Source organism: Amphiura filiformis, chromosome 1 (assembly GCF_039555335.1).
Source record: "Amphiura filiformis chromosome 1, Afil_fr2py, whole genome shotgun sequence".
NCBI lineage: Eukaryota > Metazoa > Echinodermata > Ophiuroidea > Amphilepidida > Amphiuridae > Amphiura > Amphiura filiformis.
Genome location: NC_092628.1, coordinates 23570530 through 23593952, shown reverse-complemented (window position 1 = coordinate 23593952; position 23423 = coordinate 23570530). Strand labels below are relative to the sequence as shown.

Below are 23423 nucleotides of genomic sequence, written 5' to 3'. Positions count from 1 at the left end.
ATAGTTTCTAAACACGAAATAAAACAGAATTTACCAGGCCGAATTTACGACTAGTTTGTGGTGGACGGTCACAATGATCAATGCAATTTTTGCCAAAGCTGCACCACCATTCGCAAGATGCCGTAAACTACCAAATCGCAACTGTTTAAAATAGTTGCTAACCTTAACATATTGAAATACATCATGTGCATCTATGTAACGTTTATTTTGGGGCACTGCTGCATGCAACATACATTAGGGAAACATTGTGTACTTTACATTCCAAATTTGCACCTTTATTTTAAGCATGTGGCTTCAGTATTCGGTATTGGCTAATGGCACATTCTCCGATAAAGTGTTCAAAAAGCCAAATCTGTGTCGCCCATAGTTTCAAGTCGTATTCAGACTTGTTTCGTCAGAAAGAAATGACTTTTATTTATATAACTAATACTTAAGAGTTGCTTTCTAAAATGTATGGGACTAGAGGTTGTAACATGCCTGGAAAGTATAAAACAATAAAGCTGATTATGCATATCCATTGCTTTCCTCCATGACGCCAGCCAAGGTGCGTTCCGTATAATGTGTCCCTGTTCGCTATACATGCGCGCATAATAATGGATTATAGGTACTTTTCATTAGCTGGTATCATGCCCTAATTATAAAGTATAAAACATCACAACGCAGGTTAATAAATTTTTCCAACAGGTCTTTGAGACTATGTCGCCAATATTGTTCACAGATACGTTACCATATTTCTAATGGATAGCAATCTGTCAAAATAACTAGCTATATGAATGTTCTCATATGTGATGGATCAAGCAGGCTCCATAGTTATATAATATATGTGGTACATAACACAATGGTTTCAAAGAAAAAAAATCAGGTCTATTAATGGCAAAAAATCCTCACGTTACGTTCATGTCGTCACAGATACGTTACCTAAATTCTACTCCCCTCGTAAAAAACGCTGTGATAAATGAAGCCAAATACCATACCAGACTTTAGTACATTGGGTGATGACTGATCAAGTATGGGTATTAAATCGGTATGTTTTTACACTTGCACGATTAAGGCAAAAGTGTGAAAGGGCTTCACAGATACGTTACCACCGATACGTTACCCCCAATGCGTACAAGTAATATTGCTCAAAAATGAAGTATTGTTGAAAAATTACCCATGCATTGTTTTGTGCTCTGAAATTATTAAAGTTTACGATTCTGAATGATTTTCATGAATTCTTCGTGGTTGGAATTGTGCAATTCCCGAGACCAAACTTGAACGCTTATATCGGAGAATGGGCCTAATATATGTGACCCATCATTAAAAAAAATCAAGTAGAAGATGGAAATTTAAGGAGGCAACAATATTGTCTTATAACATTCACTCTCTCCTGATTTTTGTTTATTTGGGTTTTTTTAGTGGTAACTTGCTTGAAATTATAGAAACTCAATGTTAAATTCCAACATGTTTTTATGTGTTTGAATGAGGTTTCAGCTCCGACATAGCCTGTGTACTTATGAGGCATGTGCTAAGTGGCTGACAAAAAACCCATATAATTAATAATTATGCTAATCTAAACACAAATTAGCATGATGAATATGCATAAAATTCTCATTTTAAATTTCCCACTTGTGATTGGCAACCACACAAATATTGAGTATTTCATAGTGTTCATTTGCGGGCTCCAAGTGTCTTATAAGCAGTCAAGTTAGCTCAATCGTTAGGGTGTTCGACTATGGTGCGAGAGGTTGCGGGTTCGAACCCTGGCGGTGCCTAGTATGCTCTCGTGGAAAATTGAGTCAGCTTGAAATTACCTTGGACAAGGAACTCACTGCTAATTGTCTCGTTGTAACCCGTACGAAACTGGAATGTCTAGGGTGTACGCTATTGTAGCAGCAAAGTACCTGATTTGTTGTTAATGCGCCTGTCACACTACACCGAATAGGTCTTCCGTACAAGACACGGATGGTATTTTAGTAAATCCGTTGTTGTTCGTCAATGATCGTTTTATGTTCTTTTTATGTCCTGCTATCATCCGCCAAATGCGTTTCGTGTTAGGTGATGTTCCTTAAGTCCGTCAGCAAGTTTTGTGCATGCACAAAACTTGCAACGGAGTGTACCGAATACACATGTTCGGTATTTATCCGATGTGTGTTCGTATGGTGCTGCATATTGCCGGAGTTTGTTCGCTCTCCTTTCGTTCATGTTCGTTCTTTGTTCGTTGCACTCGGCCCGTGTTCGTTGCAAACACGTTCCTGTGAGGCCTTCACCACCGGATAGCATATTTTTGCATTCGGTGATGTACGTTGACCCAGACCGTCTTAGTGTCACACTACACCGGATCGGTCTTCCGTATAAGAAACGGATGATATTTTAGCAAATCCGTTAGTGTTCGTCAATGTTCGTTTTATGTTCTTCATATGTCCTGCTATTATCCGGCAAATGCGTTTCTTGTTAGGTGATGTTTGTTTAGTCCGTCGACAATACGTTTCAAGTTTTGTGCATGCACAAAACTTGAAACGGAGTGTGCTGAATACACATGTTCGGAAGTTGTCCGATGTGTGTTCGTACTGCTCTGTATATAATATACCCTGGGTTTGTTCGTTATTCTTTCGTTTATATACCGCAGGTGTTTGCAAGGTTTCGCAGGCGCTTGTGCCGGACGTAGGCCTATGGCGAACATGTGCATCGATCATGGGGGGAACTTTCTGAAGGGTGTGTGACGCAATATCATATTTCCCCCAGTACTTTAGTGACTGACAGGTAGAAAAAGGGGGAAAGGAGAGAAAAAAGAAAAGAAAGTGAGAAAAATTGAAGAGAGAAGAGAAGAGAAAAAGTTAAATTGCACGTAATTTAGTAGGCCTATTCATGTAAGTAGTATTGAGGAGGAGCACTTTCTGAAGGGTAGAGGACGCGATATCAAATTCCTACCAGTTTTAGTGATTGACAAGAAAGAAAAAAGAAGAGAAAACACGGAAAAGGTTAAATTGTACGTTATTGAGTAGGCCCAGGATAGTAGTAAGCCTAAGTATAGGCCTGTGATTATTATAGGCAGTGCTTAAAATTAATGTGGTTCCTTGGCCCAAAAGCCTGTGAAAATTACTGCCGGCCCGTCGATATGTAGGGCCCGTGACATTTTGTTACCAAAGTCAGTATTTAAGACGGACTTAGGTCTATTACTGACTTTAACATATCAATCCATGCATGCTTTACCTGAAATTACGAGTCTGAAGTCTTCAGTGGATCAGTGTAACATTTTAAATTTTGCTCAGCTCATTTTTAATTCAGTTCGGGCGTTCTTTGTTTTTTGTTTAAGGCAATAATAGTGTAAAAATGATGCACCAAAAACAATTTTCCATTTTTAAAACTAAATTTTTACACAATAGGCCTAGGCCTAATAATGTAAATAGGCCCAAAGGCCCCATGCAAATGGCTTCAATTGGACCTTCATTTTGAAAAATGGACAAGTCGTCCTTTTTGCTTCTGCTATGGACATCCACGTGTTATTTTTAAAACAATTGTTTATATTATACAATAATGGTGAACACTTTTCAATGGCTTCAATTAGGCTTTCGTTTCACCAATTTGCGGCTGTTTAGTCAAAATAAAATAGTACCAAATAATAGTGCTAAAATGTATTTTCGTCAAAGTTCCCCCCTTAAAAGTTGTCTTTCCCCACTTTGTTCACCTTCTGAAAAAGTGCTTGCTACGTCACTGCCTCTAAGGGTCAAAACCCTCTCAAACACCCTCTCCTCCCCCACTTTTCTGATAGGGTGGACGTCCCTGTTGGTGCCACATGCGACGGATTCGCCGGTCATTTGTCGGACGTTGAACGACTGAATATAAAACGCCTGCAGGATTATTAGCGGCCACAACGCATAGAGAGACGAACAGGAATCGGACCCCCAAATCCGGTCATTTGTCGGACGTTGACCCCCAAATCCGGTCATTTGTCGGAAGTTGAACGATCGAATATAAGACGCCTGCAGGATTATTAGCGGCCACAACGCATAGAGAAACGAACGGGAATCGGACCCCCAAATCCGGTCATTTGTCGGACATTGAACGATCAGATATAAGACGCCTGCAGGATTATTAGCGGCCACAACGCATAGAGAGACGAACGGGAATCGGACCCAAAATCCCACCGAATCTTCTGCCGGACTGGTGATTTTTCCACCGAATAAAATATTTTTGTATTCGGTGATGCAGTCCGTCGTAGTGTGACAGACCTATAAATGGTTTATGGAATGTTGTGAGGCCGTAGTAGTCAGCGACAACCTGTAAAGTGTGCTGAAGCTTGTGGATCAACGTCTAGGCGTTGCTTTTTTAATTCGCGATATAATACAAATTTATGGCAAATTATTATTGATATTTTTATATTTAACAGTCATCGACTCTGAAATAAACTTTACAAATCTAATGATATGTACTTAAACTGTATGTAGCCGGGATGAAAAGTTTGATCATCCGTATTGAAGATATACATTTTTCTCCAAAACACCCAGCTACATACACTTACAGTACATGTCATTAGATTTATTAAGTTTACTTCGAGGACTGTTATATATAACAAAAATGTAAGAAATATTAACTTTTAATAATTTGCCATAAATTTGTATTATATCGCGAATTAAAAAAAAAATCAAAATTATTTGATTGATGTGTCTGATGTGCAGGGCCGGATTTACCTTTCTGGGGGCCCTGGGCTAGGTCAAAATTTGGAGGCCCCCAACTCACCGTGAGGAAGGCATATGCACTTAAGTGGCCAAGTTTTAGTTTAGGTATAGATCAAAGGTGTCGACGAGAGTATTACAATTTAAAGAGAGAGATAAACAAAGATTTAGCTAGGACATGTGCGCGCGAAACGTGCGAAAAAACTTCAAATTTGAGACTATTTTAGGTCAAAATGAAGGTGAATTTTGAAGCGCGCAAAAATTTCCATTTTATTCTGTTTTGGCCAAAAACATGGTGTTTGGGGGCTTAAAAGGAAGATGCACAGGGCAATGGGGGGTGGCAATTGGGGGGCAAAATGTGCAGTGGCTGCACAATAATTCTGCCACACTGTGCATGCAAGCATAACAGTGAATTGAAAAGCGCGCGCTTCAAAATTGACCAATTTTAGAAAACATCTATGTCAAAAAATGAATTTCCTCATATGCTTCATTTATCCTACCACCATTTAGCTGAAATATTAATCTTTCTTAGCATGTAAATTATTTCCGTCGACAACGAATGAAACACTTGCCTTGCCTTGAGTAAAACTAATTAAAAACAAAACATTATCAAAGAATTTTTTAGGGAGTAATTTTCCAAACCACAATAGCTCTAAGCCATTGTGTGTGTCCAAGGCCATACTATTTTTGTATACGCGATACAGTAGAATGGCTGTTCCTTTTACCATTTGTCTTCCCATGTTAATCCAGATAACAAAATGTTAATTTAAAGTCTCATTGCAAATGAATTTTTATTTTTACTTTTCGGATTTTACAGAAAAAAAATGAAAATTCTATTCCAGACATCGTCAAAATGTCAAACTTTGTATTTTTTGCATTATATTTAAGTAATTAACTGCAGTTTCTTTATTCAACATCATAACAGGTTCATACTTGACAAATTTATGGTGAATGAATAGACTTTCATTAAATATTGAAAAAATAACCCAAACTTACTCATGCCTAATTTACATAATAATATCATGAATACATAAGTAGCTGTAATTAGCTAATTTGCATAATTAATTACTTTTTGTGTATTTTTTGTTATCAATTGAAATAACTTTGTATACATATGTGTGCACAAAAAAACCGCACCCTGATATCATGTACGGTTTTCTATTGGCATCAATTTTGCATATTAATTAGCTGAACTTAGTCATTTTTTCACCTTTAATTTGTCAGCAGATTGGCCGAAATAGCTAAAATAGTATATTTGGTTAATTTATTACAATTATTCAATGATAGATCTTTAAATTTTGTTTTCTTTAACGATGTACGGAAAGATAGGCATTTAACCTGTGATACTTAAATTAACGATGCTTTTTCAAGCAAGGGTCCAAATAAACCTTCAAAATCTCGAAATGTGCCAATTTTGTCATTATAGCCATTTGTGGCAGGTTTTAATTCCATTTATGAGCATCTTAAAATTGACACTACATCACAATGCATTGACCGATTTCAATTCCGGTTTTTTTATTTTTGATACTTTAATAAAGCTCATTCATGTAGAAACATTAAATAACGTGTTTCTGCTGCGCTTATTTTTGGGGTGATATGTCTACTAATAACAACAGGTTTATTTACACTTCCTGTCCTCGCTTTTGTTATTTTATAATCATTTCATATCTACGAGTATGTTCACCCCGTCAACACCAGGAAAGTACCAAATATAGGAATGGTCTATAATCCTCTAATGTCCACTTCATGCTTATAGATATTATACTTATTTAAAATGTTTAACCAATTGGAAGACAAATGAAGTAATAAGGTGCATTCCCAGCAAACACAAAAACGTTTTAAAAACGTTTTAAATAAGTTATATTTTGGCTTTTGGTCTTGGTAAAAACGTTTTAATAACATTAAAATGTCGGGTTATATAAAGGTCATGAAAACGTTTTAAAACGTTTTGTATGAAAACACACTACAACAATATTTTTTAAATGTTTTCAAAATGCCATTGGTAAACTATTTTTGCAAACATATTTTGCCTAATATTTTTTCAACACTTAAATAACATCATGTTTAAATATTTTCACCCAGCAAATGTTCTTAAGATGTTATTTTCAAAACCTTTAATAACATTTAAATGTCGGGTTATATAAAGGTCATGAAAACGTTTCTAAAACGTTATTGAAAATATTTTGGGCAAACATTTTTCGCAAAATATTTTTTCAACCCCAAAATAACATTCTGTTTAGAATGTTTTTGTATCAAGTTTTCAAGAATGTTTTCAGAATGTTATTAAAACGTTTTTATACCCTTCATATAACCCGACATTTGAACGTTTTCTGTAAAACATTTTTGTTCGCTGAGCAGTAGATTATCAAAAATGTTTTTTAAAGTTATGAAAACGTTTTATACTCTTAATATATACCCTTTATTAAACGTTTTCTGACAACCTTTTATAACCTTTTGCGAATGATGTCGAAAATGTTTTGTGTTTACTGGGTTGGGACATGGTGAGAATATCCCTCGGATTGATATGGGAACAAATCGCAGCAGGGTAATGTAGTTTTCACCAATCCCTTTTGGGGAATTCATATTTTGTATACTATCTGCTAGCCAAGCCACTTAGTATTTGGTCAAATACGCCATCCATCTCGTCCCATACAGGATTCAATCGCTCCCGTACACGGTCTATCCACGCCTTGACCTTTGGATGCTTTTCGTAAATGTCTCGCTCACACTTCGTTGGCTGAAGTACCTGAGATATAAACACAAAAAAGAGTTTAAATAAGCAAAATCATTATGTATTATATAAAATTGTAAATTCATACGTAGTGGTATAATTTAAATTAGAAGAATTTTTTGACTTCAACACTACTTAAAATTTGATCGCTTACCGGGAGCGCTTTCACAGTACCAACTGCGTCCTCAGCCGGATGTTATGGCTCTGATGGTTTATGGCTTGTTGACAACCTTCCATTAAAACAGTCAGGGACCGTCTACGAAATCTCCTGTTCAGACTGTGATGCTATGTACATTGGTGAAACAGGTAGAAAGTTGGAAAAACGGCTATCTGAACATAAATCAAAGGCTGCCGGTTCCAAATCTGCTGTACATGAGCATATTTCCAGGAGCAAAAACACCCATCAAATAGACTGGGAAAACGTAAATGTGCTGGAAAAAGAACCCAAAGAATTTTCCAGAAGGGTCCTAGAAGCCATAAAAAAAAAAAAAAAGGACCCAACTTGAACAGAGACACTGGACTGGATTTAGATCCAGTTTGGGACAACCTACTCATACCCAAGACCCCCAGGGGGACGATGACAACACCTTTGACGTCATCTTCTAATAGTGTGACGTCATCGAAGGTTGTCAACAAGCCATAAACCATCAGAGCCATAACATCCGGCTGAGGACGCAGTTGGTACTGTGAAAGCGCTCCCGGTAAGCGATCAAATTTTAAGTAGTGTTGAAGTCAAAAAATTCTTCTAAATTATGTATTATGTTCTCGTAACTAGTAAGGAATTTCTCCTTTGCAAGCTTTATCAGTGTAGCACTAAAGGATCAAGAATGAAAAGAAAACATATGTGACCATTCACGGCGAATGAGCCGTAAATTCCTCCCCGGTCAATTTTGTTTTATTTCGTGTTTAAAAATAAACATCATAAACTTAAAAATGGTATATCATTTGACTTCAAACGATATCCAGAAGCGGGGTTATGGTTTGTTAAACTTTGCTCCTTCAACAAAATTATAGCTTTTACGTTTTTACATGTGTCTCTTTTTCCACATTGCTGGCAATAAATTTGGCGGTCATTTCAAATCATCCCCAAGTCAACGAGGTTTAAGAAAGTTCTCTCATTGTTAATTGTTGGTTATGCATACCTGTACAAAATACAATGCCTGGTAACCCCCCACTTGAACAGGATTTAGCAAAAGCAAACAAAGACCAGAGCTATTAAAAGTTCTATAGCCATCTAAGGTAGAAGCTTATTATCCACTTCAACAATAGGATTATTGATTAGTTTTTGAAACTGAGACAGATGTCGGGCCAGCTTAAGTTACCGATGAATACGACCTTCGTACACATTTTACACCGTAACTCAGAATACAATTTAGGGAATTTACGGCTCATTTGTGCTGCCGGGTCACATATTAAAACTGTTCATATTGTTCATTGCAAATTTGCAATCATCAAGATAGTGATAATAATCAAAATTACCTCATTAGCAATGAATAAATCAGCAAGGGTGATTTCATCTCCGCAAAGATATTTTTGATCCTTTAAGAAACATTCTATCAACGTCATCGACCCATCAAGCTCCTTGTATCTTTCGTCTATTTGTTCAGGGGTCAATGCGGGCAACCCAAAAAAATGCCCCAGTTTCTGTAGTGGCAAACGAACAAACAGACAAGCAAGCACATGAGTAAATAAACAAATTAAAATACAGAGAGTAATTAATACGCACATATGTGATGCCCCAGTTTCTGTAGTGGCAAACGAACAAACACACAAACAAGTGTTCAAAATACAGAGATTAATGAATATGCATAAGGGAAAATAAGAATCTTCACCATGTATTATTCTCATCTAGGCGTTGGGTGTGTCTGAGAGAAAAAGTACGATTTGCAACGTTAAATTAATAAGCTTTTGATTGAAAGGGATTTCTGTCCTCAGAATACGATTCAATGGGTTTACTGGTGCTTAAATCGTTTGATTTACATATATATTATGCGTTTCAACTATTTGTGACTCTCGGACTATGGTGCGTTTACGCAAAAAGACTTGATCCGCGACGTCCGAGCAAGACGCACACGATACTGACGTTGAGGCCATAACTACTTCAAATAATCCTAATAATTGGAAATAACAATATTCAACGAAATGAAAATATTGCCTACAATGTAGAAGAAGACTCCGATGCCATGTTTCCTGATATTAGTATGTTGCCAATCCAGCAGCTCGTCAACTTTGGCTCTCTTCTTGAGATCTGATGGGTACCAGTGATCTGCTGTTTGGTACTTGCTGGCTAGGTATTTCACAATTGCAACACTGTTTTAAAGTCAAAAGCAAAATATATAGATGTTTATATATAACATTAAAGAAACAAATTTACTCCATTTGAAAATGGAGTAAATTTGTTTTTTTAATGTTATGTACACGCTCTCCTTCACAGGATCGAGCACTCTATTTAATGAAAGAAGAAACACAACTTTATGTAGATGTTTATATATATATCAGCTTTAAGAACATCATATGGAAAGGTTTCTATACAAAAACGATTCTCTTATAAACTACGCACAGTTTCCACCTCGATACACCTGAGCACACATTTTCGTCCAAGAGCTCCCAAGCAGAGAACAGCAAGCAGTGAATTGTCTCCATCACAGTCTTTGATTACACTACACGGTTGAGTGCATAGCATCATATGAGCTGTGGAGCTTCTAGGTGGAAAATGGGCCTCCGTAGTTGGTTTTTGTCGAAACCTCAAGTGTTCCCTTTATCCAATCAGAATTTTTTTTATATCAAACGAAAGCTAACACTCCCCCCTAAAGATAATTTTCGTCCAAAGGTCAACAGATAACGCAATTCAATGTTATAGCAAGGCGAATGTGGTAAATCTGTTGAAACTACCTATCCAAGCACATTTTTTGACCAACATGTAGGTTTTAAAAGTCAAAACCTAAAGTTTTCCTTACAATATTTGTCAAATTGTATGTCATTAAATGAAAAAGCACACTTATATTGTCCATCTACTAGCGTCACTAGAATGAGCAATGGCCAATTCTCTTTAAATTGCAAAGCTTGTGCAAAAAAATAACTATTTACTATTGTTGTAAATTCAATGAACTAATGAATGATTTGCTAAAGAGCGCTTACAAATTGAAATTTATAAATGGTAACTCATAAGGCTGTTCGTTCGGCCCTTTATTCCGAAGGGGTTTTATTAAAAAATTGAGAAAACGGGCGTTATTCTGAAGGCATTAAGTGGTCGATCACGATAGGATTTCAGTTCTTAATACTTAGAAACTTTTCTGATGAGCGTTTTGATCTTGTTTGAGCCCTCTCTAGCTAGCTTTTGATTCATCAAGCTACTGGGGGTCCAACCTTCATGTTATAACTATTTTGTGTAAGCTAATCCTCTATAACCCTAACCATAAGCCTATTCATAACCCTAATCCTTACCCTAAACTAACCATAACCAATCAATGACAGTGCCTGTTTTAAACATAAGCCTCAAGCATGATCGCCTGCCGAATTTGTCTACCTCCTTCGACCGCAGACTAAACCCCGGCCCTGTTGGGTAGCTGTATTAACGTGCCTATGACTGAAATCCTATCGAGATCGACCAGTAATGGGGCGTCATTTAGAAAATTTGCATTGTGGTACAGGTTAGGGTATTGGTTAAGGTACAGGATAGGGTTAGGGTACATATTAGGGTTATCCTTAAGTTTTGCACAATTCAGAATAACTCCCTTTTGCGGTAGACTATGCCATAGTCTATTTTTGATAAATAAAAGCATGTTAATCATGATGAAAAAGCATTCAGTTGAACTCGAAATTATACTGATATTTAATACATCAAAATACTAGTATAAAATTGTTATGAAAAAGTTAATATAATTATATTAGTGACAGTAAAAGTAAAGTGGCTTTTATTATTGAATGCAATTTATCATAATGTATTGGCACTTCAATACTAAACAATTCTGATTTTAGAATCTGCCAGTTTATTTATCGCGAAATTCCAGGTTAAAAATAGACTATGGACTTTTAATTTTAGACGGGATTTTGAACGGGCAAAGTCCCTAACACTCACACTGTCAATGATACTTGTTTATCAATCAAATTTAACCGCAAGCAAATAGAAGACGCGTGCACTTTACTGACGCGTTCATGCAATTACACAACACAAAGGCGGGGTAAGCCACATACTTGTGTACCATGTAGTTATTAATGGTAATGACAGGTACCCGGAGGATTTAAACCATACCGAGATCTAGGCGACCAATCACAAGGTGAGTGAGTGAGTGAGCTACAGGTTATTTACCTTTGGCAAATGACAAAGCCATCATCATCCATCACTGGAACAGCATGATTTGGATTCATTGCCAGGTACTCGGGGGTATTTTGTTCTCCTATACAAACAAACAAACAAACAATCTAAACTATGACTTTGGCGTAAATATATTCAAAGATGTTGATAAGATTATAACGGTTTTAATCTAATCTACAAAGAAACTAGTACAATTGAAAAACACGGATCCATTTGTTTTTTGTCATATCAAAACCACAAACATGACAAAGTATATAGGGCCATAATAAATTGTCTGCAAAAGCGTTTGTTTCAACCAGATAATACCGACCGTCCCATAATAAAATGTATCATTCAGTGACAGACTAATAAACCATGCAACAGTCAAAGTCTCCGTGTATTGTATGCTGTGAATTCTCGCATATTCGTAAGGGCCGATTGTTCGAGCGTGCCGTGTCTAACAATCACGCCAGCGTTGAGTGCCTTCACGTATACGCAATAGAGCGCGTTGTGTGCCTTCGCGATTATGCGACAGACCGTAAAAATACGCGATGAGTGCGTAGCAGTTTTGCCTGTCGTCTCTCATTATCACGTGATGCTGAGACTTTGACTGCTTGTACGCGGTCTGTTATCTTTTTTGTCCATGATATTCACATTTAATGGAGCACACCACCATAAGATTCCGCGGCCAAATGTGTAGTCCTCATAAGACGTGGAAATTGAGCTTTTTGTTACATTTTTCAGCAAATAATGTGTCTGAGATACGTTTGTTTGATGACATTCTAAAGCTGAAACGGTTTTGATGAAATTACGTGCAGAAAAAATTATTTTAAATGTGTTTTGGCGGACTAATCGTGCATATCATGTATCGATGTAAAATCCCAAGAATTGAGCTTTCAACTGCTTTGAAATCACGGGATGGGGTAAAAATGTCAAATTTGCAAAAAAACTTACATTGGCGATCTATGTGCAAAAGAAAATATATTAAAGCTTAAGGATCATCCCATAACCATGCCCAGTTTCATTGCTCTATCTATTGCAGGGAAATAATTGGAAGAGATTTCCGAGAGGCTTTTTTGCACGTATTTCAATGGGAAGCGTAATGGTGATGTGCCCCCTTAAAGTCATGTGACATGATGTAGGAGGAGTAGGTTTTAACATATCCCGATGCAATAATTCCGCTAGTAAGCTGACAGATATCATTTCGATAACTGAAGCGGAGTCTATTCCGATACTATTACACAGCGTCATCATCCCTATATCTTCGTGTCAGAAATTGCCATAAAGCAGGGTGAATCCACTAGTTGTCCAACAGCACAGCCTGGTGATTTTGATCCGCCGTGATTTAATAGTTTCGAGATAAAAGGCCGAGCACTCCAGGCAAAGTATAACACACCACCTGTACTTGTACAAACACCACCTGTACGAAAACCACCTGTACGATATATACATCAGTACACATGCTTCGTTGCTGAAATCACGATCTGCGCAACTCATTACCCTGTTTAACGTTTCAAGACGCAGGCGGGAAATTCAATACGCAGAGTAACGGTTATCATATTCTTTCAACACATATATCAGTGCAAGCAATCGGAAAGCAAAAATGCAATTTCAAATCTAAGCATCAATTTCAAAAGGATTCGACACCACCATATGAATGATATGACGTCAATGCCTGGCAGTATGCGCACGCATAATCACAATTTCCATTGTTTTTTGCCTGGCAGTATGCGCGCGCATATTTTGTTCAGGGCTCGTGTTTTAAAACACATCACAATAAGGCTTTTGAACAGTGTAATGGTTGCATGGGGTTCACTCAAGCTTATCGATATACCAGTCCCTTGTTGATAAATCAACTCATCTATAGAATATATTTAAATCACAAGGTTAACAATTCTATAGTACAATGGAGCATATAGTGAAACACTATTCGCTGTCGAAGTGATGTAATAATCGGATTAACTACCATAGCAATAGGGTAAAATTATTTTTGAATATATCGCGCTACACTACAAGCAGGTTGCACTCATCACCTGTGTATGTCTGCAATCATAGATTGAATACAATACCGCTCTTTTCAAAGATACGAATGATCAGCATGATATGGTTCAATGCAGAGGTACCACGTGAACGTACCAGTGTAGGCCTAGTGCGATATATTCAAAAGGCTTTTTTATCCTATTGCTATGGTAGTCATGATTCATGCTGAGAAAAAACAAATATTTACCTACTGTGGACGCTGTGTCCCAATAATTTTGGTACTATGGAAAAGTACCATTGCTCCCACCCCACCCCATAACTTGTACGAGGCACCATTATCCCCCCCCCGGCTAAACGGCTAATTTTATATGATTTTTAACAAAGTGCAGGGGCTTCAGCTCCCAAAGCCCCCCCCCCCCCACGGACACGTACTGTCATTCAACATAGGCCTTCATGTACATGCAACGCACACTCAGGGTGTATTTCCCCGACTGGTGCATTTTCCTCGATTGACTGACAAAAGCACACCAGCCCCTCCCTTTGGTGTATTTTAATCAATTTGTCACGTATGTGTAGTCCTACACCATCAAACTTGAGTGTCTCCCCACCCCCACAGGAATTTCTGAAAAGATGATCACATTTAAATTTAACTACATGTAGGCCTATATACTCAGTACATATAAGCCAACGGCATTTTCTTACCTGTTATAAAATTGACAAGTTTGTCATTATATTCAATCTTGTTTAACTTCAGAAACATCACCACAGACCTGCTTGGTTGAGATGCGGGGAAATAATAAATGTCTAGCCCCATTTTGAAGTTGTATACGTTTCAGACGGCAGTACTTGGCTCAATAACAGTGAACTTGACTGATAACAAATAATGACACGTAGAGCAGTTTACACGTAGCGTAAACATGACGGTTCAATGGCGTGTATGTAATTCGGTCATGACATTGTTCAATGTTCATAAAAGGTTGGGCCCGGGGGTACATCATTAATAAGTCTGTGGGAGCTGACGGCGTACCAGAAAAGGTGGTTTTTCGGTCAAAATCAAGGGTCTTTCTAGGCTTTCTGCTTTAAATTCGCCTTTAAATAACCAGAAATGTGAGGAATTAGTAATTTAGAGCTGGAATTATTAAAATCATGAATCTTTCAGCGATCCAAAAACAGGGGTCTTTCTGGAGCTTACACGTAGTCTCTGAGCTTCTCTAATTGTACACCGAGTAGAAAGAGTGGAAGAAAAGAGTGAGAGAGTGAAATGGATCAGCTGATGGATGACAGCCCCTTTTTGAGTGGAAAAATTTCACTCTAAAAGTATTGAAAAAGTATAGTCCTATACTCTGTAAAGAGTGAATATTGCCTAAAGAAAATATACTTTCTTTCAATTTAGAGTTTTATCCATCAAAAACGTGTTGTCCTTCATTCAACTCCTTGAAAGAGTGGAAATTCACTCTTTTACATTTAGAGAGTGTGTCATTTGTATTGTGTTGCAATTGACATAGAGGGAGGGATAGGGTTGGAAAAAAAATAGTGAATCCAGCACCATTTTGAAACAAAACCAGTTTTTGGTACAAATGCGTGCGAAAAAATTAAGCTAAATGGTTTAATATATTGCAAAATTTGAACAAATTTGCGCGATGCGTCCAAAATTGGCAATTTTTAGGCTAAAATGGCCAAATATGAGGTTAATTTGGTTAGAAATCAACATACAGGCGTCAACATTAGGGATGATTGTATGGACCAATTGGACCATCCCCCTCATATCAAAATATTAGGGGATTTACGCTGATGGTTGGGGTGCCCCCCCCCCTCACGGCCCCCGTGGAGGTAGCTAAGTAGGTAAAACTAAAAACCAATGTACAAGGTCAGTTTTTGTATTTCATTTTTTCAAATATCCCGTGTTGAATTTTTATGGTTAAGTTTATAAAGTATAAGGTTTTGAAATATGTGTGGGTTGTTTTATTCTTTGTTAATTGGCTTTTTGAATATATCTCTGTAAATTGTTCTCATATCAAACAAATACGAATACACAAATTATATAGCGCTTAAATGTGAACACCCCTCGCCGCTATGTATTGAATATCACAATGAGTTCACATCCATATATGCTACCGTTGTGCTCGGCAATGTCTGTACATATATCCAAACAGCTCCGGCCGGGACACATTGGCACAGTCAGTCAGAGGTAAATACCCTACTATTCGAAATTGACTATGAGATACATGTACAGGAATGGGTGGAGTATTACAGACCACTTTACAGCAGTACTCACCGTACGCCAGAGTTTCTATAATGCTGCTAAAATAAGAACAATTTTAATGCTAATTTATTGCACATTCTAGGGAAGCGTGGTTACCTTTTTGACATCTCCGAGTGGGAGGGTTTTCAATGAAATATTTTTTGTGTTAAAACTGAAGCATCCTATGTAAAAAGAATATATTATGAATATTAACTGCACATCATATATAACGATTCGTGATACCCAATCGTGCTAAAATTTATGTGGTTTAGGAGGCGTATTCTATGCATCATGAAGAAGCTCCTACTTCCGGTAATTTATACTGGTGTGTTTCTAGTGCTAGTAATATCTCGCGACAATATCCTTCGGTTGAGAAGGATATCGACGTACCGTACATACATATACTGCTAGTATTTGTATATAGTGGGCAAGTATCCGGATAATTTCTGATCAGGCAGAAATTATACCACAATGTACAGCACATCTGCTCCCACTATAAACACGCTGATTAGACAGTTACTTTCAAATTACAAGCAGATTGGCCTATGGCCTGTTCAAAATGTTAAAGGAGTATTTCGTGATCCTAGCATCCTCTTTTTATGACATTTTTCAGTAAAAAAAAAAAAAAAACGCATATTCCCAAAATTTCAGTTGATTCCGATTTTGCGTTTGCGAGTTATGCATGATTATGTGTATTACACTGCTCCATAGACAATACGTTGTAATTTCGTTCTGGTGCACCAGAACGAAATTCAAATTTCGCGATATCTTTGCTAAACGAATTAATTTGCAAGAAATATTTTGTACATAAGCATTATGTAACCAGAGTATTCCAGTGATATAAAAATCTCAACTTTTTTTGAGAAAAGTGGGGGGATGAGGCTGTGGATCACGAAATGCCCCTTTAATGTAAATGTTGCTTTACGAGTTCCAACGGCCCCGTTAATAGAGTACATTACTTTTTATGTTGTTTAGTAGTTGAACAAGCTGGTTAGTAAGAATGTCGGTTCGGATATGAAGAGTTGGCCATTTGCATTCACAACATTGGATTGTGGTTATGTAAAAATTGGTAAAAATGCTAGATGGTCTAAGCTCATTAGTGACCGAGTTCCCATCACAATTCATGTTCATCTGCATCTGGCAAGGATTGTAGACTCAAGGTCACAACATTTTCAATGCGACAGAAAGACTACAAAGTATGTTCAGATTATCTGTCATATTTTGCAGTTTTGAATGTCCCATATCTCAGGCCCATGAAATTTGATTTTGGTTAATTTTGGTATTAAGTTTAGCAACTATTTTAAACTGTTGCGATTTGGTAGTTCACAGCATCTTGCAAATGGTAGTGAGCTTTGGGAAAAAAATGCATAGCAAGTGTTAATTCAAATATCACAGTCATATAACCTTTTGCAGGTCCTGTGAGTTATATTGTAAAGAGGACTGAAAAACAACAGCACTTTTGTAAAATGTACATAACCCATTAACAACAATAAGTCAAGCAAGTTTTCGAAGTACATGATTTGCAGAATGAACTTTTGCAAAACATAAAAGTGTTATTTTTTAATAATTGATTTAGACAATGAAAATCTATTTTTTTACTGCTTCGACCAACAATACCTCGTCTACCTTAAATCAAAGAGACTAACCGGGTTGGCATTTTCTTGTGCTCAAATTTAAAGATTAGAAAGAGTGATGACTCTGATGTGGTTCAAACTGTTTGAACAAACGGTGGATTTGACTTCCACGATTCTGGTGCTTTTGATAGCAGCCCTGACTTTGAACGTATGCTTGTCATTAGACAACAATAAATATGATAAACCGACACCAAATGCAACATTTCCTATTGTTATCTGGTGTGATGTAAGGATAGTCATAATAGGGGTTAAAAAAGAACTGAAAATATATTCGGTTGAGACTTGGGAGCTCCCCTCTCCCCGACCAACTGAAGGTTTCAAATTCTGTTTTACTTTAATTATCCCTACACTAGCATAGCCCATAGACCATTCCTATAAATTGTAACTTTCCTGACGTTGATGATGCAAACATCGATTCGATATCATGTGGTTATAGCAAAAGTGAGGATAAGCAGGGAAACTTTAGTAAACAACCATTATGCTTCATGTCCTCTGAAACGTCTCGTTTCTACGTGAAGCCAAAATAAAGAAGAAAAACATAATTGACCCTTAAAGAGTGATGGACTGGCTGTTGCGTGTTGTAAGGCTTGAAACCGCTGATATTACATGATAAGCTAATAAAAACAAGTGTCTTTACCCTTCTTGTCGGCCTCGCTGTCGTTATTTTATAATCATGTGCATCATGTGATATCAACGGCAGGAAAGTGCCAATTATAGGAATGGTCTATACTCTTCCAATGTTCATGCCTTGCATAGTATATAGGTATATTTAACTAATCGGAAGACAAACAAATTAAGGTGTACATAATTAAACGCAATTATTTGTTGAAAATATCCCTCGCGTTGATGATAACAAATCGCAGCAGTTGAATAGTTTTCACCAATCCCTCTTAAGGAATCCATATTTTGTCAACTATCCGCTAGCCAAGCCACTAAGTATTTGGTCAACTACGCCAACCATCTCGTCCCATACAGGATTCAATCGCTCCTGTACACGGTCCATCCAAGCCTTAACCTTTGGATGCTTTTCGTAAATGTCTCGCTCACACTTCGTTGGTTGAAGTACCTATGTTAACACAAAAGAGAGTTTAATTAAGCAAAATCATTATGCATTATGTTCTATCTCGTGACTAGTAGGGAATTTCTCTTTTCGCAAGCTTTATCAAGAATAACAAAAGCATATAAAATCTGTTGTTATTGTTCATTGAAATCACCAAGATACTCTCTGAATGTAAAAGAGTAAAAGCAGCTCAAACTCTTTTTAGAGTGAAATTCACTCTCCAAAAAAAGCTAGCAAATTCACTCTTTAGCTAACGCGTCACTCCTGTCTAACAACGTTCTAACAACTCCCAGCTTTTGATGCAATCGGTGGTGGGAGGAGAACTGAAGATATTGGCCAGTGTGCGGTTTATTGCGGTAAAACGCGAACAAAATTTCTAATATAGGCTACCCCTATTTGATGGAAACGCATAAATTAATGCACGGCGCGGCACCAGCGGTTGTATGCATCGTATAACGCGATCTAATGTAATGTGCTCCATTTATTAATGAATTGAATAATGAAAGTACAATAATTTATGTGATTGGTGAATAAAAAGCACTTTTTTTCAAAATGTATGAAAAATTACCCTTTTTTAATGAATATCGCGAATCGCGTTTCATTATCTGCAAATACCTCCATGTACCCGCTGATATACTGAGTGCCGAAACCGGGCTAGAAATCACTCCACAAAGAGTGAAAGTTATTTTACTCTAACATCAAGCGGTAATTTGCGATCACTCTGTCAGGAGTGAATCTAGATTGACAGAGTAGAGGATTTATCACACTAAAAGAACGAATAACTCCTCGAATAGAGTGAAAATGAAATCACTCCCAAGTTCCGAGCTACATTTTCGCTCTTTTATAGTAGAGAGTAGTATTCAAAATTACCTCATTAGCGATGAACAAATCAGCAAGGGTGATTTCATCTCCGCAAAGAAATTTGTGATCCTTTAAAACGCATTCTATAAATGTCAGCGACCCATCAAGCTCCTTGTATTTTTCGTCTTTTGTGCAGGGGTCAATGCGGGCATCCCACGCAATGGTCCCAGTTTCTGTAATTGCAAACAAACGAAAAACAAACTGTCAAGTGATCAAATAAACATTTTAAAATACAGAGAATAGTGAATATGCACATAAGGAAAAATTAGCATTGCTGTCGTTTTATTATTTCTGCTCTAAACTGCCAATCAAGACGCACGCATTGTTGCGTGTGAATTACTTTGGTGTGTTTCAACTATTCCTGTTCAAGTGCTGTGACTCGCTTGTGAAACGCCTGATTAAACAATTACTTAAAATACTGGAAATAACAACATTCAATGAGATGAGAACACAGTGGTACTTACAACGTTTATGAAGACTCCCACGCCATGTTTCCTGACGGGGGTGTTGGTAAATCAGGTGCTAGTCTCACTTTTTTGGATCGAACAGGGGTACACGCCCGGGGGTACACGGCCAGAATTCAAGCCTCCCCCTCCCCCGAATAACAACATTCAACGAGATATTTAAAAAAAATGCTGCTTACAATGTTGAAGAACACTCCCACGCCATGTTTCCTGATGTTAGTATGATGCCAATCCAGCAGCTCGTCAACTTTGGCTCTCTTCTTGAGATCTGATGGGTACCAGTGGTCTGCTGTTTGGTACTTGCTGGCTAGGTATTTTGCAATCGTAGCACTGTTTGTAAAGTATACAAGAGCAAATATACGTTTATATATCATCTTTATAAACATGATAAATGATAATAATCAAGTGGAGTTGGCCCGTTGCCAAAAAGTTAGCATGTGTTTACTATCGAGAGCTTTTGAAAACGTGAAATTGTACCAAAGTCCGGCGCTTTACCAACTGAGCTAATGGGGTTAGACACACATTTGCAAGTTTACTTGTTCGTATATAACTATGTGTATCGATGATTTGCTCAAAATCCTTAGACACTTTTGTGGATGGGTCTCTTCATGTTTGCATGTTTTAAAAGCGCTCGATAGTAAGCACACAACTATCAAGTTTTTACGGTATTAGGAATAAGAAGAACGAGGGTTATTACGAAGGGGCGCATTACGGGCGGTGAAGCTACTGAACATACTCAACTTACGCAGCTTCGGAATAAAGGTTAGGAAGCCATGAAGTGACATACCAAAGCACAGTATTGTTTTCCGGATGGGCACCTCCTTTGTATTAATTGATACCGTTACTCATGTTCATGCGCGTATTTGGGGGAGGGGGGCTTTGGGGCGCCAGCCCCCCGGGGTCAAAGTAGGGGGCGGCAATAACAAAGGGGCGGCGGATGAAGAAGGGGCGGTAAAAGCGAAGGGGGCGGCAAAACGAATTACCAAAGAAAAAAGGGCGGAAAAAATTGAAAAAGCATAAAAATTTAGTTTTTAATTTTTTTTTTTTTTTTTTTTTTCTCTTCACTTTTTCAAACGACCGTGAAAAAAATTGGGTCAACCTTTTCGGGCTGTCAATGAAGGGGCGGCACTGAAATACCGACAATACTTCCTTACTTAATCATATCATCGTTTGCATGGTGTTCAAGAAAGTCACCTACGAGTGCGTTAGCACGACCGTCCACGCCGATTGAAATGACCATCCTGACAGCGTTTTTAGGATGTCCAGTTTTGAAATGAGTGAGGGAGTGAGGCCAGTGCCGTAGCGACCGGGGTTGGGTGTTGGAGGGGTGGCAAGGCGGAACGTACCCTGGGCTCCACCGTTAGGGGTGCGCCGAATTGACCGTTCTGCGCCCCCTCCAAGCAATGAAAGTCCAAATTTTCGCGTGCTTTGCGCGCATTCAGCACAAATCATTTGAAAGATCAAGTTAGACCGATATTCAACTTCATCATGTTCATTATAGTGGTCGGGCCTATTCAAATTTTCACGCACTCCGAGCGCAATTGTTTAAAATAATTGGGGGGGGGGCATTGTATTATTATTAGCCTTGGGCGCCACAACCGCTATCTACGTAGCTGGGTGGGTGAGTGAGTGAGTGAGTGAGTGGTGAGTGAGTGAGTGAGTGAGTGAGTGAGTGAGTGAGTGAGTGAGTGAGTGAGTGAGTGAGTGAGTGAGTGAGTTATCGGTTATCAGTGTGCTTCGGTTATATTTATAAATGCGCTTTTATAAATACGCACGTGACTCATGGGCACGACATACGAATTTATAATATGTTATTAAAAACAACATTTAGAAAGTATTTGACGACGGAAAACAACATAATCTCGGCCATTGCATTCAAATGTATAGGAAGACCACCCGCTATGTACAGAGTGTAGAAGGTCACTTCGAGACTTATTATCTACAAGCTGTTATGGCAGCGCGGAGGTGATCACGTGCGTATTTATAAAAGCGCATTTATAAATATAACTGAAGTACACTGGTAATACCTTTGGCAAATGATAAAGCCATCATCATCCATCACTGGAACAGTATGATTTGGATTCATTGCCAGGTACTCGGGGGTTTTATGTTCTCCTAAACAAACAAACAAACAAACAAACAACGTACATAATTATATTCAATTTTTTTGATAAGATTATAACGATTTTAATTTCCACTCCTGATACTTTTAGGATACTATTTCAACACTAGACTCAAGTAGGGCGTTTGTTTTGTTTCGTTTAAGTAGGGGCGTTTGTTTTGTTTCGTTTTGTTTTTTAAATCTGAAAAATTCTGACAATTTTTTTCAAAAATATTTTCTGAAAATGTTCAGCCACAATTAATAAATTTTGGCTCAAAAACGGCTGATTTTACATGATTTTAGGTGGGGCAATGTATTTTTAAAGTTTTATTTATTAAAATTTTTAACAGATTGCCAATCATTTCAACATTGCATCAGAAAATCAATAACGCATATTCACCATCACCATATTCAACATACAATGCATGCTAGCACAATAATCCCCCAAATAGAGTGCATTCCCCCCCGACTGGTGCATTTTCCCTGACTGGCAAAAGTGTGGGGCGTTGACACAAAAATAGTTTACATTAACATTTTGAAAACATTTTAAAAATATTGTTGTAGTGTGTTTTCATACCAAACGTTTTAAAACGTTTTGATGACCTTTATATAACCCGACATTTTATTGTTATTAAAACGTTTTTATCTAAACCAAAAGGCAAAATATAACTTATTTAAAACGATTTTAAAACGTTTTTGTGTTTGCTGGGTAGGAATGTATTTAGTACGTAGACCAACGGCCTTTTCTTATCTTTTCCCAAATTGACAAGTTTATCATTATATTCAATGTTGTTTAACTTGAGAAACATCACCACAGACCTGCTTGGTTGAGATACGGGGAAATAATAAATATCCAGCCCCATGTTGAATTTGTGTGCGTTTTCGATGGCAGTACTGGGCCGCTCAACAGTGAACTTGACAATGATACTGATAACAAATAATGACACAGCATTTTACACGTAGTGTAAACATGACGGTTCAATGGCGTGTATGTAATCGGTCATGATGATTATTCAAGGGTTGGTACAATTTGTGACCCTACATTTCATACCCGACTTTTCATACCCCACCTGACCCGACTTATTTTTAAAGTTTTGTTAGATATTCGCAGTTTATTCCGTTGGTAATCAAATATTAAGCAAATACCATACACATTTCCTTAATATTATTGATAAAGAACAGCGTTTTCAAGCATTTTCTCATCTCAAATTTCAAAGCCTCGTTCAGCCATATTTAGATACAAAATTGTGATAGGTATTGATGAGTTTTGAGCCCTGTGCAATTCTAATCGCCTGGACTAAGGGATTGTTCAGAAATACTATGGGGTGGCAAAATGGAGGGGTCAAAAAAGTTTTATGTCTTCAAAAAGGGGAGTCAAAAAAGTTTTAACAAGAAAATACC

The 23423-nt window shown here is 37.5% G+C and overlaps 2 protein-coding genes across 2 annotated transcripts; both read right to left on the bottom strand.

Annotated features, from left to right (window-relative positions):
* Positions 1–6159: 6159 nt before the first annotated feature.
* LOC140172122 (glutathione S-transferase theta-3-like) lies at positions 6160–14604 on the bottom strand. The gene is made up of 5 exons (XM_072195493.1): positions 14363–14604; positions 11696–11783; positions 9546–9696; positions 8866–9030; positions 6160–7401 (listed from the first exon to the last, which is right to left on the bottom strand). Exons 1-5 carry the CDS (start codon positions 14472–14474, stop codon positions 7249–7251), a joined length of 669 nt encoding a protein of 222 aa, XP_072051594.1. The 5' UTR covers positions 14475–14604; the 3' UTR covers positions 6160–7248.
* Positions 14605–17405: 2801 nt separating this feature from the next.
* LOC140172027 (uncharacterized) lies at positions 17406–23004 on the bottom strand. The gene is made up of 5 exons (XM_072195406.1): positions 22776–23004; positions 21949–22038; positions 20101–20251; positions 19467–19630; positions 17406–18602 (listed from the first exon to the last, which is right to left on the bottom strand). The coding sequence occupies exons 1-4, from the start codon at positions 22883–22885 to the stop codon at positions 19550–19552; spliced, it is 432 nt and encodes a 143-aa protein (XP_072051507.1). The 5' UTR covers positions 22886–23004; the 3' UTR covers positions 17406–18602; positions 19467–19549.
* Positions 23005–23423: the final 419 nt, after the last annotated feature.